Source organism: Artibeus jamaicensis, unplaced genomic scaffold, assembly GCF_021234435.1.
Source record: "Artibeus jamaicensis isolate MK-2021 breed Jamaican fruit bat unplaced genomic scaffold, CSHL_Jam_final contig_1044, whole genome shotgun sequence".
NCBI classification, from domain to species: Eukaryota; Metazoa; Chordata; class Mammalia; order Chiroptera; family Phyllostomidae; genus Artibeus; species Artibeus jamaicensis.
The window spans coordinates 42,798-58,252 of NW_026521208.1; the positions used below are offsets into that span (position 1 = coordinate 42,798).

The 15,455-nt window shown below is 40.7% G+C and overlaps 1 protein-coding gene across 1 annotated transcript; it reads left to right on the top strand.

The window, feature by feature from the left end:
* The first annotated feature begins 3,832 nt into the window (after positions 1–3,832).
* Positions 3,833–4,947, top strand: LOC119064573 (olfactory receptor 13). Its single transcript, XM_037166355.2, is given in 2 exon segments — positions 3,833–4,744; positions 4,746–4,947. Coding segments are annotated over 2 exon segments (954 nt in total). The 3' UTR covers positions 4,788–4,947.
* Positions 4,948–15,455: the final 10,508 nt, after the last annotated feature.

Genomic DNA, 15,455 nt, shown 5'->3' on the forward strand with positions numbered 1-15,455 from the left:
ACATATTGACTATTGATTTTTCATCTTTTGTCCTCACCCGAGGACAAGGTTATTGATGTTTTTTAGAGAGAGAGGGGAGGGGAGGGAGGGAGACAGAGAAACATAAACGTAACATCTATTGGTTGCCTCTCTTATGTGTGTCGACTGGGACAAACCTGCAACCTGAATACAATATGGGCTCTGACCAGTCACTGAACCCATGAACTACCTGTTTATGGGACAGTCCTTCAACCTACAGAGCCTCACCAGCCTGGGTGGATTATTGATTTTAGTGGCTTCCAATATCACATTGTGTAGGTAGGGAGCTCTAAAGCAAACTGGGAGCCTGGAGCAGGGGAATAAACCTTGCTCTTTCCTGTCTGCCTGCCTTTCTTGCCATCCTTGTTGCCTCAACAGCTCTTGGGAGTGGCAGCGAAACCCCCCTGTCCAGGCTCAGTTACTCAGCATCCCAGAACCAGCCATGTCATTCCCTACTGGGGACACAAAGCAGCCGAGGAGCCCCTTCTCCTCACAGGGTTAAGTCTGAACCCCAACGTTTTTTTACCTGGGTTCTAATCACCCCGCCTCTGCTCCGTGCTCTTGAACCTCTTAGGGATGGTAGCTTCACACAGTTCTGCTGTTTATCCAAAACTGCTTTTTCTGTTGGAGTTCCCCGATATACTTGTGTTGTGTGAAAGTCTCTCTACTATCATACAACACCAGCAAGGTTTCTGTAACCTGTTGGATTCCCATCTGATTCAAAGAGAGAAACAGAGGACACATGTTCTGGTGAGGTGTGAGATAAAATTCAGTCAAGACTAGAGGTTGGGAAAAACCTCTGGGCCCCAGCTGCCCTGTGTACCACCTACTCTATTTGGAAGGTTTGTAGATGGGGAAATTGAGTTCTCAAGCCATAGTGAATGCAAGGTGTGGTCACTGTAATGTGCGAAGGAGTCCCAGAAGTCATTCTAGAGTTTCTAAATGGATGAACATGGACCCCACAGTGAGTGAAGGAGTCACTAATGCCACTGTCTTGCCACAAGTGTCCCTGTGGAGAACACCAGAGATTAGTTCCTTGAGAGCCCCTTTCCCCTGGAAGGGGGCTGATGGCAGTGTCCCTGGTGGGTCTCTATCCCTCCCTACACAAAAACTGAGAAGTATATTGAGAGGTGGTGGAGTGGAGCAGAGAATAAATCATCTTTTCTTGTTCAGGTACCTTTTCTCGTAAGAGATTCTTATGAGATGGCAATTTCAACATTAACTCACAGATACTTTTCTCTATATTAGTGTGTTTTTGCTTAACCCCAGTCACATTCAGCTGGTCTTCTCGATTTTAGCTCTAAGTCTGTGGTAAGTTTCGCATGTTGTCCAGTCTTTGTTCACTATTCAATTCCAGAAAGGCTGTGATGAAGAATCACAGTGCAGAATAGAATAGTTATTGTCTATCAATGTCAGGCTTTTGCTATGTATAGATTTATCAAATAGGATCATTTAAGTCATCAGTTTGTTTAGAGAGACCTAATGTGGATCATTTACTTTGGTACATTTAGTGTCAAATTCCTTGTTTAAATAATAAGGTACGTCAGCTGTGTGAGAGACTTGTTTTCAACTGTTTCCATTGTCCTGTGTAATTCAGTCATGTTTCCATGAAATAATGGACCTAACTGACCACAAAAGGGTTTTATTACAAAAGAGTGTCCTGAAGGCTTTATTTTTTAAAGCAAACTTGTATTTTGTGAGTTATTTGAATAGGAGAATTTTCATGTCTTGAGTCCTTTTAACAGACTTGTCACTCCAAGAAATTTCTTTTTTTTCTTTTATTATTTTTTATTGCTATTGAAGTACAGTATTTTGCTTTTTTCCGCACCCCCAGCTGGACACTCCAGGTCACCCCAGCTTTCTCCTGTTTTCCATCCACCTGCTCCCTGCCCTCTTGTTGTCCAGGTGTCCTTTATAACTGTTCCTGCAACCCCTTCACCCTTTTCCCCTGAAATTCCCTCCACTCTCCCCTCTGGTCACTGTCAGCCTCTTCTCAGTTTCATTGTCTTTAGTGACATTTTGTCCAAGGAATTTCTATACACTAGCAAATAGGAGTTGCCTTTATATCCTCAGCCAAGATATGTGGATGAATGTTATGTTCAGTGAATATCTGTGTATTTTTGTTTTGTTTTAGCTACTTGCAGCAGAGAGGAGGAAGATGAGATGACAGTCAGTGGTCCTTCTGCTTTAATTTATTGTGTCCTTCATCCTAGGACATTTTAGAGATAGCACTGCTGTCTTCTTTCACCCTAAATGAGGCAACAAACCTGAAAGAAAAAGGGCTAACACTTTTCTATACAGTTAGGGCCAGTGAATCCTATAGTTGGAAGAGACCTGAGAAGTTTTCTTGCTGACCTTCTCCCATAACATGGGAATCCAAACCTCTGAGTTAAAGCACTCACTGACTTAAAGCTCGGTCCTACTAAAACAACCAGCTTTCTTCATGAAGGTGATTCCAACTGTTATGATGTTATTTTTTGGACTAGGATAAAATCATCTGCCAGTGTTTCTGCTTTGAATTCTGATTTTTTTTTCAAAACAGGGTGAAACCTTCACACTTTTGCTTCTATCACCTTGCAAATATTAACTTAGGAAATTTGAGTGGAAAATTGATATAGGACTGGAATCATGAGTTTTGTCAGATTCTTATTATACTGAAACTCAAATGGATGCTGGATTGAAGAAGGATATAAAGTCAGACAGACAAGGAAACAGAAGCAGTGGTTTAATAGTTACAAGTGAAACCTCGGAATTCCCACCCTGGGACAAGTTCTTTTCTAAATATTGATAAATCACAGAAAGTAAGGATTCGTGATTAGTGGTGTTTTCATGTTAGAGTTGAGCTGTAAAATATGTTAAAAGATCTAAGGATATGAGGATATAGTTAGAGCTTAGTCTCTAGCCTTGGATATTGATCAGTAGTTTAAATCCCAGACCATGACCCATCAAGAAAGCATTCAACCAGCATTTTACTAGTGAAGTATGGTAGAAATAGCAACTAGTCTTCCACATAATAAGAATTCAAACACATGTGTGTGCATGTATGTGTGTATGGACTATATATAAAACATAATATTATCCAAACACATACAAGCATGGAATATAATTATATATATAGAGATAAGTGTGTGATGGATGATATATGATCAAGAAACAGCATGATCAGAGTAGAATGTCTGTTGGTAGAAAAGTCAAAGGGGAAAGTTCTCTTTGTTAAATCCAGCTAAGTGGTCGCAGTCTGCCTACCATGCTTTCAACTTAATTCAAGATGATGCTGCCAGTAAAAATCACAAGGCTAACACATAAGTCATCTAGTGAAGGCACAAATCTGTGAGATTCCCTGGCAGGAGGATCTCCCACAGGTTTCTCATCCTGCTTCCCACCCTCATGTGGGGATGCAGGACCAGGCCCACAGCCCCCTCCACACAGCGTCCGTGTATGAACAGGGGGTCGGGACTCCTACCAGGCAAGCCACTGAAAGTGTCACGGACTGAGGAAAGTGTCCACTGTTACGGAGTTAATAGGCATGTTAACTCATTTAAAACTGTGGTGGAACTTTGGAAATAAAGGAAAGATTTACTGAACACTATAATACAACATGAGAATTTGATTGATCAGGGTGAAAAAATGTATGTGTAATTTGCAGTGCATAGTATTCACATAGTAACTGATGAACAGGATAGAAGTGTCACTGAGGATGTTTTCTGAGGGAAGAAAGAATGACATACATGACACACACAGGTCTACCATGTTAAACATGTCCCTCGGGCACTCAGACCTGATGAGCTCTCTCCCTTGTCTCTTCCTTAGGACAATGGGGGGCAACCAGACCTCTGTCACAGAGTTCCTCCTAGTGGGATTCCCAGTCAGCCCAAGGATGCGGGTGCTACTGTTTGGGATCTTCTCTGTGTTCTATGCCTTCACTCTGCTGGTCAACGGGGTCATCCTGGGGCTCATCTCACTGGACCCCCGACTGCACACCCCCATGTACTTCTTCCTCTCCCACCTGGCCACTGTGGACATAGCCTATGCCTGCAACACGGTGCCCCAGATGCTGGTCAACCTCCTGAGCCCAGCCCAGCCCATCTCCTTTGCTGGCTGCCTGACACAGACCTTTCTCTTCTTGATTTTTGCTCACACTGAATGTATCTTGCTTGTGGTGATGTCCTACGACAGGTATGTGGCCATCTGCCTGCCCCTTCGGTATTCTGCCATCATGAGCTGGAGAGTCTGCCTCACCCTGGCAGTGATTTCCTGGATTTCAGCAGTCCTCCTGTCCCTAGTACAACTGGTGTTCCTCTTACCATTGCCCTTCTGTGGGCCCCAGAAAGTGAATCACTTTTTCTGTGAGATTCTAGCTGTTCTTAAACTTGCCTGTGCAGACACCCACCTTAACAAGGTTGTGGTTTTGGCTGGGGCAGCATTTGTGCTGGTCGGACCACTGTCCGCAATTGTGGTCTCCTACAGTTATATTCTGAGGACAGCCCTGAAGATCCAGTCAGCAGAGGGGCGCCAGAAAGCTTTCTCCACCTGCTCCTCTCACCTCTGTGTGGTGGGGCTCTTTTATGGCACAGCCATTATTATGTATGTTGTACCCCAACATGGGGACCCCCAGGAGAAGAAGAAATACGTCCTCCTGTTTCACAGCATTTTCAATCCCATGCTGAATCCCCTGATCTACAGTCTGAGGAACAGAGAAGTCAATGCTGCTCTGAGAAGGAGGCTGGAAAAGGAGAGACCTTCCTGAGAGCCTCAGAGTCAAAAAGTAACTGAACTAACAGGGACCCAAGAAGTCACCTCACCTGATACACAAAATACTTATAAATGCTCTGGGCGTAGGGCAACCTGTACATGTTCTTGAACTTCTCCCGTCACTATCTCTGGAGAAAGCCCATTTTGGTCGCTCCCTACAAGGATGCTGCACAAGGAAATGAGCCCCTCTTCCAGCTCTCTGCTTGGTGCATGCACTTGTAATATGGTCATGAGAGATATTCTGAATAAGATGAAATAAGTTTATATATTCTGTAATCAGGATTTGTACACAAAATTAGATTGAATAAACTAAGGTATTGACAGAATATGTAAAATATAGCAGTTGAGACTGATTATATAGTAATTATTGAAATATTTAAAATTTAACATCTGTCACCTTAAAAATTGTTCTACATTTAAAATATTTAGTGGTTTTCCTGAGTATGTCTATGACAGTGATGTTTTCTGTGGCATCAGCAACATAAATTAGGAAGAGCAGGAGCTAGGACTTCAAGGGAAAGAGGAATAAGGTGTAACTCTGATGGAACTGACAAGGAGAGAACCCTGAAGGATGTCAGGTGAAACACACAGACACACGGAAGTTTCTCTGCTGCTGTGTTTCTCTGCCTTTGCAGTGTAGGTGGAGATCCGGGATGGTGGGGACGAGAGGAAGAAGGCAGAATGGATGTAGCTGAGAGTCCTTGGCAGAATTAACATTTTCTTTCATTGGTTTGGTTACTTGTAGTCTATGGAAAATGACCAAAAGTTAGAACATTCTTCCCAATAAGAGAAGACTGTGTATTTGCTGTCAGGACTGTTTGACCAGTGATCTGAGGCTATAAATGATCAGTAATAATATGTTCTTTAAAGTAAGAGATATGAGATGAGTAAATAACCATTTTAGTCAAACATGAAACTCCAGTACATTTATGAAGTGATAGAACACAGTTTAAGAGGTGGTGGGAAAGCATGTATAAAGAGACTTTTTTCAAAACTGTCCTCAAATTATACACTAAATTAAACCCGAATACTTAAATAGCATCTTAGGGAAATATTTACTTTAAAAATAGTGTTTGTGCGTGTGTGTCTGAAGAGTTTTTAAAGAGGAGAAAATATCGATTTCTTTCTTAGAAAGCCTCCATTTTGTAAGTTCTGCTGTATAAATAAACATTACCGTAAAACAGAAAATGGTTAAAAATCAATGATTTTTAATTTCAGTAAAGCAGAAAATTTTACCAAGTTCTGCTAGTTCCTAGATGTGCAAACTTATACATGGTACTTAAATTGTTTAGAATTTACATTTATTGTATGTAAAATAAATTCGTTAAGTAAGTTCACAGGTTTGTAGAGAGGAAATACTGTGCAATAAATGTTTAGCAGAATCTACGAGTTTTAACAAAAGATCAATAAATTGTAATTATTAACATCATAGCCTAGATCCATTTATCATTTTTAAATATTAAGGAGTTTGACTTAAAAATAAGACAATGTAAATGAAATTTGCTCTTATCCAGGAGAAAAGCAGGAACATTACACAGTGTAGCCCCTTAAGTGAGGCAAAATGCCAAGATTTCAACTAATGAGTCAAATAAATGAGTCATAGAGTCTTTCCTAGCAGTCTCTGTTCTCCAAAGAAATAATATTTAAAAGTAGGTGGGTAAATCAACTCAGAATTGCAAAAAGTTATATCTGTATGTGCCTTCTTTTTTACTCTTTTTTTTGGACTCAATACTATTCATTGGGTTGCTATACCTGTAGCTCTATTTCATTAACTTAATTGTTTCTAACATTACATTCTACAAATCTAGCACAATTCATGGATGATACTTCTGGTGGTACATGTCTGGTGTCTCCAATTCTGGCTGTAACACAGAATTCGTCCATGGATGTAATTATGTACATGCTATGGTGACCATATATGATCATTTGTGTTGAAGACGTAGTCAGGGAGATTCTGGGTCATGAGTGTCCTGGACTTGAATGTGCTTTGGCTTGACCATCCGATAGGCTGTTGGTACCATGATTATCACCTTTCACTCAGCATTTACATTGTTCCCCACACTGAGCTAGACATGGGTGAGACAGTGATGAGTACATACAGCTGACCTTGAACAATGTGGACTGGAACTGAATGGGTTCACTTTTAAGCAGATTATTTTCATAAATACTGTAAATGTATTTTGTCTTTCTCATGATTTTTTTAAGATTTGTCTATTGCTTATGTTATTGTAAGAGTACAGTGTATAGTACATATAAGAAATATAAAAGAGACCCCCAAAATCTGAAATTTATTTCTAAAATATTGTGTATTTATCCTAATTGTTTTAACATCATAACCTTCAAAGTACTCTCTATATGATACAGTACGCTTATGGAGACATTTTTTTCCTCCTCAAAATTTGGAACTCATTGATTCTGATTCCTTTTAGTGCTTCTCTGCCTCTTTGTTTTCATGAGAAGCAAAATGTTTCCCTCTGAGGACTTTTTTATCCAGGGAAAGAAAGAAAAGCTCACTTGGAGCAAGTTTGGGTGACTATGGAGGGCAGCTCAGAAACAGCTGAACAGTCAGTGTGGTGTGGGCAGGTTCACTTGTAAGTCACTCATTATGCAATTGGCAAATGTGTGGAAATAGTCTCCAAAACAATTCACAGCAGCTGAATGCAATCTCTCACAACCATGCCAGCTGGTACCCTGATACAGATGAGTTCCTGAAAGTCTCACCTAGTGGGGGAGCCTGTGCTACCATGGACCCACCCGCTAGATGATAATTTCAGGTTTGTTTTTTTGTTGGTTTGTTTATCCTTGTGGGTATTATTTGACTGTCTAATGGGTGAGCTTTTGTGTCAACGTTAGGCTGTTAAGAATTAAGATTTTAGGAAGTCACATATCTCTGAATGCATGGGGGATCAATTCCCCTAGCCCCTGCATATAGGTGGGTTCTCCTAACCACTTCATTATTCAGTGGTCATCTGTGTATGAAATTTTTATCTACATTTAGGTGGGTTTAGAGTCTAGTAAGAGAGCTTGGCATTACTCTAGTGTATCATATACATAAATGTATTACCAGATCACAAGTCTATTTATGTTTTGTTTTGAATAGTTGAACCAGGAGTAAGGAGCTTAATTACTCCATATCATGGCTTTGTATTCTTAATTAGCAGCCTTGAAGTTTTGGGAGTGTGGAAAATGAAGTTCTGTATGCGTGTCAGGACTACGTGAATTTGTAGACGTTTCCATTGAAGCTCTCTCAATCTTGTTTGCCTGGTTTAAAGAGCCTCTTTCTCATGGCATGTCACCTGGGTCCATGTGTCAGTCTGTCTGTGGACTTGTGTTCCTTGGTGAGGTCAGCTGTAACCTTCTGAGATCTGGCCTCTCAGGAAGTGTCCCAGGACCTGTCTGGTCTCTGACTCTGGAGCATGGGCAGGTCCCAGAGAAATAGGTTTTGATGCTTTCATGAAACATGATGAATGTAGACATCTTTCTTTAGACAAAGCCTCAAACTTACGACTTGTGTATAGTGTTGGATTTAAAAACTCCATTTTAGCTGTCAAAATCAGACATAGAGTGACTGAGAAAGTCTGCTTTAGGCTGGCCAGTTTTTTAAAAATAGAACATGCCTGAGTATTTAGATATAAATTTGAAATGACTCAATATAAAGTATGTTGATTGATTTATCTACCTTAGAACTTTTTAGAGGAATTCCTGTTCATTTTCCAAATCAGATGCAAAATTTTTTCTCTAGTCATGAGGAAGGGATGACTGAAAGCTGTGAGTGTGGCGATTTGGGGGCCACAGTAGACGAATTATGCAACTTTGGTTCTTCACTTACAGTGCATATTGTTCCTTGTTAATATAAGAAGTTGTCCCTTAAAAACACAGAGACAGTCAGCGCCAGCTCCAGCAGCAAATCAGCTCTGTAAGGCCACCTGGTGATTTGTTTACAGTGGGGAACTGGAAAAGGGACCTTTCTGAGGAAGAAGACTGCCAGTCCAGTCACCTGTCAGTAATGTTTATCAAGTCCCCAGTTTCTAACTAGAAGTCTCCTCTGAGTGAAGTATTTTAACAACTTAGTTTGTTTCCCAAAGTGTTTTAAGAGTTTAAAGTAAAAGAAACCAAGCATGATCAGAAAACAACATTTAAGTGTGTTTGTAAACATTCTCTGACACTTTAAAAATAATCCCCCAAATTCTCAGGACAAATATAATAGTATATATTAGAATAAAAAGAAGATACGATTGATTAATAAAATTGTGTAGGTTTCAGCCCTGGCTGATGTGACTAAGTGGATTGAGTGCTGGCCTGAGAACCAAAGGGTCACTGGTTCAATTCCCAGTCTGGACACATGCCAGGGTTGTGGGTTAGGTCCCCAGTAGGGACCATACGAGAGGGAACCATGCATTGATGTTTCTCTCCCTCTCTTTCTCCCTCCCTTCCCCTCTGTGTAAAAATAAATACATAAAATTTAAAGAAAAATAAAATTACATAGGTTTCAGCTGTACAATTCTGCAGTACATCATCTTTTTATTATAATGTATCTTCACCACGCTGAGTCACGTGTCCTTCCATCACCATTTATTGCCCCTTTACCCTCTTCTACCTCCCCCTACTCCTCCCTCTGGTAATCACCATACTGTTGTCTGTGTCTGTGGCTTTGATGTATTTATTTGTTTTGCTTAGTCCCTTCAACTTTTTTACCCAGCCCCCTAAGTCCCTTTCCTCTGAAACCTGTCAGTCCGTTCTCTTCTATGAGTCTTCTTTCTATTTCATAGTAAAACTTTGAGAAAATAGGTAATAGCACACTGTGCTTTTGTTTACCAGGACAGCTTGGTACACGATAGCAGAGATGAACATTGCAGGTGAGTTGTGATCCAGTAATTCCCATTTAAAGAATTTATCTGTGGAAATAATTATGTGAGCAAAGAGTTTTCTGTGTAGTGTTAGTTTGTAGTAGGTAAATATTGAAAACATCCAAGATTTCCAATAGTAGGAGACAGGTAAAATACATATTTATAAGGAACATGCATATTAAAGACTATCTTCTTAAAAGTTAGGTTTTGTTGTGTATTCATTGGCTTGCAAATATTAACAATTCATAGTACGTGAAAAAAGATAATGACTAATTCTGTATGTATAATATGCAATTATTGAGGGAAATCTCACAGAGATAATAAAATGTTTTTCCTCTATGTGCATATTTGATTTTGGAAATCCAAGTCTGATGAATTGTCTCTATAGTAAATATACCTATATAATGTATTGTCTATTTGAGAAGTATAAAATTTTTGAAAATTATAGTTTTCAAAGCAGAAAAATGTGAACCAAATAGAGGTTTATAAATCTGAGCATGTATAGACAAGAAAAGATTATGAACTGGAATAATGGACAATCCAAGAAAATAGGAATTGAGATATGCATTAAAGATGAAGACAAGACACTTGGAAAACAGAGGTGATTAGCATCCCATGAAATAACACAAGGCAGACAGTGGAACAGGAGGTAGGGGCAAGAGTAAGGAACATGCATCACAGGAATAACTGGTTTTTCTGGGCAGGTAATGAGAAGGGCACTTGCATCCTTATAGTGCAGCTCTGTTTGTATCAAGTTCTCATTTGTGAAGGGAAAGAGCAGGTATTTGACCCCCTTTCCAGGTAGGTTACTTCTGGGATTTCTAGAATAGAAACACTGGTAATACAGCAGAGCGGCCATCCTGAAATCCGTGTTAGGAGAAAGCACCTAAAACTACTGGACAGAACATTTTAAAAACCATAAATCTGAAAAGTATAATAGGCTTTAAAGAGGATAAGTAAAACTCTCAAAGGAGAAAAATGAGTCAGAATCAGGAACTGAATGGGGAGATCTGAAGCCAGCACTGGCTTCAAGTCACTTGAACCTGAGAACCTGGTTTCTCAGGTTCCAGGTTGAAATGATGGCAATGGCCTAGGAGACCAGCCTTCCCTTCTGCAAGGGTTGGCATTAGAGTACAGGTGCCTCCATGGAACTGGGTCCTTCCTGTAGTACCATGAGGGATGCAGCAATAATAATAATTTCTGACTGCTCAGTGGGAACTGTGGAGGGCAGAGATCAATGATTAATATCTGAGCAGGGTTGAAAAAAACAGCGGTGAATTCAAAAGTCTATATACAGGAAAATATGCTTCAAAAATTTAGGTGAAATGAAGGTATTTTCAAACAGGAACACAAGTCTAAAAAAACAAGGAAACCAACCAAACCCAGGTTTTCTTTGCCAACAGCGCCGCATGCAAAAGACACTAAATGATGTATCTTTTTCCACCTAAAGAAACAATTCCTGTTGGTAATGGATAACGAATAAATATTTTTTCTGAGTTTTGAGAATATTTACTTTATCATTAGTTTTCATAAATGTCACTATATTATTGCAGGATGGTGGTGTTGTATGTAAATGTGTCCTCTTGGTATTTGCTGAGATTTCTGTGCTCATGGGAGCGTATCCTTCATCACAGTTGGGAAATTCTCAGAAATAACATCCTCACAAGTTGTTTTTTCCCCATTTAATTTTTTTTCTTCTTGCGTATATGTTAGTAACTTTTTATCACTTTCAAAGACATCTTTCTGACTCAACTCCAGTTTTTCATTTTATGCCTGTATTTGATACTTTAACATTAATTTTCACTTGAGTTCATTGGTCCTGCTGTCTGTTGGGCATAGCCATGTGTTGTATTTGGTGTTTTCTTTATTGAAGTGATTATATATTGCTGTTTCAAAATGAATAATTGTTGTGTTTTAGATTCTATACTTCATTGAAATATTTTATTTGTCATTCTTTATAACTTTGTTTTCTTTTTTGACATAAATTACAGTTATTTGAACAATTTCTTTTTTTTTTTTTACTGGTGTTACTGGAACTAATCAGAGGTTTTCCTGGATTACTGGTCACTGTGGCCATCTATCCAGATTGAAGACATCCAGGTGACTAGCATCTGTGGGCCAACTGGTCAACTTTCCCTGGACTTTTGTGTTTGTGAGGCCCCTGTGCTTGGTGCTGGTGTCCCCCATGTGCATCCCCTTCACCATCCTGAGGATCCAGTCAGGGGAGGGGTGCAGGAAGGTCTTCTCCCCCAGCTCCTCCCAGCTCTGCATGGTTGGGGTCTGCTTTTGCAGTGCCATTGTCATGTGCATGGCCCCCAAATCTCTTGTCCAATGAGCAACAGGACATCGGTTCCTGATTTTACAGCCTTTTCAAACCAATACTGACCCACAGATCTGCAGTCTGAGGAATGCAGAGGTCAGAAGTGCCCTCCCTGTTCAGAGCACTGTGGGAGGAGAGTCACTTCTAATTGAAGTGACATATGAATCCCCACCCTATGTCATAGGATTTGGGAGGAATGAAAAAGGTGCAGTATAAGGAAGTGGTCCTGCAAACCCACAGGGCTGCTTGTTCATTGTCTGAGATTGTACTTTCCACTTAAAGGCCATGTCAGGGAGCTCTAGTGGCAATGCAGAGACATTTCACATGAAAATTATGGAGCCGTAGTGGGGAGTGAACTAACAGGCTGAGTGAAGGAAGAAAATTAATGCAGGGTGTGTAGGAGAAAGGGGAAGAGGAGAAACCTGCAGAGAGTGTGGGAGCCGAGCTCACTGTTTGCCCCCCCTTGGGGGCAAACTGCTGAACCAGTAGCTAGCAAAGGGCAGAGCTGGGCACTGGGTCTCAGAGAAACAATTTGGGTTGTGTATGGGGTCCAGGAGCTTTTGAGTGATGAGCTGTGAAGTATGTAGATTTGCAGATTGTTTACATGTTCTCCAGTGTCTTTCACCAGCACATTCACCCCGGTTAGTCCAGGTCTGTGTCATTTCCCTCATGAGAATGGTTATTCTGACACAGGACATTTTACTAGACACTGTAGGTGACTAGTAGAGTGTGGGTGGCTCTTCTGCCTTGGTGTCAGGTTGACTTTTACTGATTCCTTCTACTTTTCAAGCACAGTGGTCGGGGATGTGTTCCACAGACTTTAGGTTGCCTCTGAGGTTGTTACCATAAAGTGTACCTTCTAATGCATTATGAGGTGATGTTGGCCAGTTGCTACCAGAGTCTTTCTTGATCTCACACTGAGAGTGAACAGGAGGAGCCTTAATCAGAAGAGTAGGTGTGTGCCCTTCACTTGGGGAGTAATGATTCCTTAGTGCAACTCTCTTTTTCCCCACTATAGTTATCTTTAATATGAAAGATGTAAACAAATATTTCACAAAATGATAAATTAATCAATTATACCACTTTAACTCTGTGAGCTATTTATACAATCATTAAAATGATGACTGTATAGATTTTATATATACATAGGAAAGAGTTATTATAAAATTTAAAGGGAAAATGTGAACCAATAATTGCAATATTATTTAATTGGAAGTATAATACACATATGCAGTAAAGAGCACAATCTATGACATACAGTAGCATAGTATCGGTTGTAGGATGGTAGGATGATGATTGTTTATAACGTTAAAAAATTGTGCTTTGTGGTGTAGGAAGGTTTAGAGATGTCAGATCACTATGTTTACACCTGAAATAATCTATGCAGTATGAGCTTGTACACCAACTATGCTTAAAAATGAAGATATACATGAAAATTGAAAAAATGGAAGTAAGTTTAACTACTGAAGTTCATGAGAATTAAACAAAAACTCTTAAATTTTATCTGTGCCTTTATTGTAAATGCTATAGCACAAAAGGTCACTTTAAAAAGCAGCCCAACTCTTACTTAGCTCCTGTGGGCAGCAGAGCTCACTGAACATGAAGATCAGATGGGCTCTTATCAGAACAGCTACCGTATTTGTCAACCCCTCACCCAGTGCTGTGCACTGCACATGGATAGCAGCACAGACGTCTCATCTGACCATCTTAACCAGTCCAGGAAGAATGTCCTATTATCAGTTTGTTTTATGAGTGCACGTCCCAGAAAGTAGAAAAGTCCGACTTTTACTGAATTGCTGTCACCGCCCAGCCCTCTTTCTCTGTGGTCATCCACCATTATCGAGTACCACACATTCTCCTCTGGGTCTGTGCTGTCATTGTTACACAGACTGGACCTCAGGGGGAAGGCCTGTGGCTCACAGTGCTGCCTGTGAGTAGCTAGCACATTCCCTTCAAGGTAAAGGAATCAGCAAAACTCTTTGTGCCTTTCATCGAAACTTTACTTTCCTCTTAGTGTTTTTTAATTAATTCTTGTGTCTGTCCCTTAGTGAACTCTCAGGATGAGTGATGTGGAGGTTGTTCTTTAGTGATAAACTAGAGACCCCAGCATCTGGTGTCCATTTTACAACTTTTCTTAACCAAATTGGGACATTTGGAGTATTGATTTTCATTTTGAATCTTCATGAAAGGACCTGCTTATTGAATTTTTAGAGATGCGGGGACAGGAGGGAGTGAAGCAGAGAAGCACGTGTGTGTGTCAAGTGGGACCAAACCCTCAACCTAAATACAATATGGGCCCTGACCAGGAACCAAATGCAGGACATTTCAGTTGATAGGATGATGCTATAACCTAATGAAGTACACCAGCCAGGGCAGATTACTGCTTTCAGTGGCTTCCAATTGCTTTTGTTGTGTAGGTAGGGAGCTCTATAGCAGACTGGGAGCCTGGAGCAGGGAAAAGGACCTTGATCTTTCCTGTCTGCCTGCCTCTCTTGTCAGCCTGGCGCAACAGCTCTTGCTAGTGGTAGCTAAGGCCCCCTGGCCAGCCTTAGTTACTCAGCTTCCCAGAGCCAGGCTCATCATTCCCTGCTGTGGCCACAGTGATAGTGGGGCACCCCTTCTCTTCACAGGGTTAAGTCTGAACCCGTACTCCTCTGATTTTCTGGATTCTGATCACCCAGCCTCTGCTCTGTGCCCTCGAACCCTAGGGATGGCAGCTTCATGCAGTTCTGCTTGTTCATCTGAGAGCTCTGTGTTTACTGTTGTAGTTCCCCAGTGTCCTTGTAACCATTGTTTTGTGTGGAAGTCTCTCTACTGTCATGCCACAGCAGCACAGTTTCTATTCCATGTTGGGTTGCCATCTTGTTCAAACAGAAAAAAAATACAGAGGATACATGTTCTGGTCAGGTATGAGATAAAAGTTAGCCAAGACTAGAAAAACCTATGGGCCACAGCTGCCCTGTGTAACACCTACTGTGTTTGGAGAATTAGGAGGTGGTGAAATTGAGTTCTTGAGCCATAGTGAATGCAAGGTGTGGTCATTGTAATGTGTGATGGAGTCCCATAAATCATTCTAGAGCTTCTAAATGAATGAACATGTTTGCCACAGTCAGTGAAGGAACCGTCAACACCACCATCTTTCCACAAGTGTCCCTGTGGAGAACACCAGGGATTAGTCCCTGGAGAGTCCCTTCCCCTGGAAGGGAGCTGATGGCAGTGTGCCTGGCGGGTCTCTATCCCTCCCTACACCAGACACTCAGAAGTATATTGAGAGGTGGTGGAGTGGAGCAGAGAATCAATCATCTCTTCTTGTTTGGGCACCTTTTCTTCTAAGAGATTCTTATGAGAGGGCAATTTCAACACTAACTCACAGATACTATTCTCCTTTTTAATGTGTTTTTGCTCAGCACAAGTCATATTCTACTGGTCTTCCCATGTGTAGCTGTAAGTGTGTGGTAAGTTTCATATATTGTCCAGTCTTTGTTCACTATTCAATTCCAGAGAGGCTGTGATGAAAA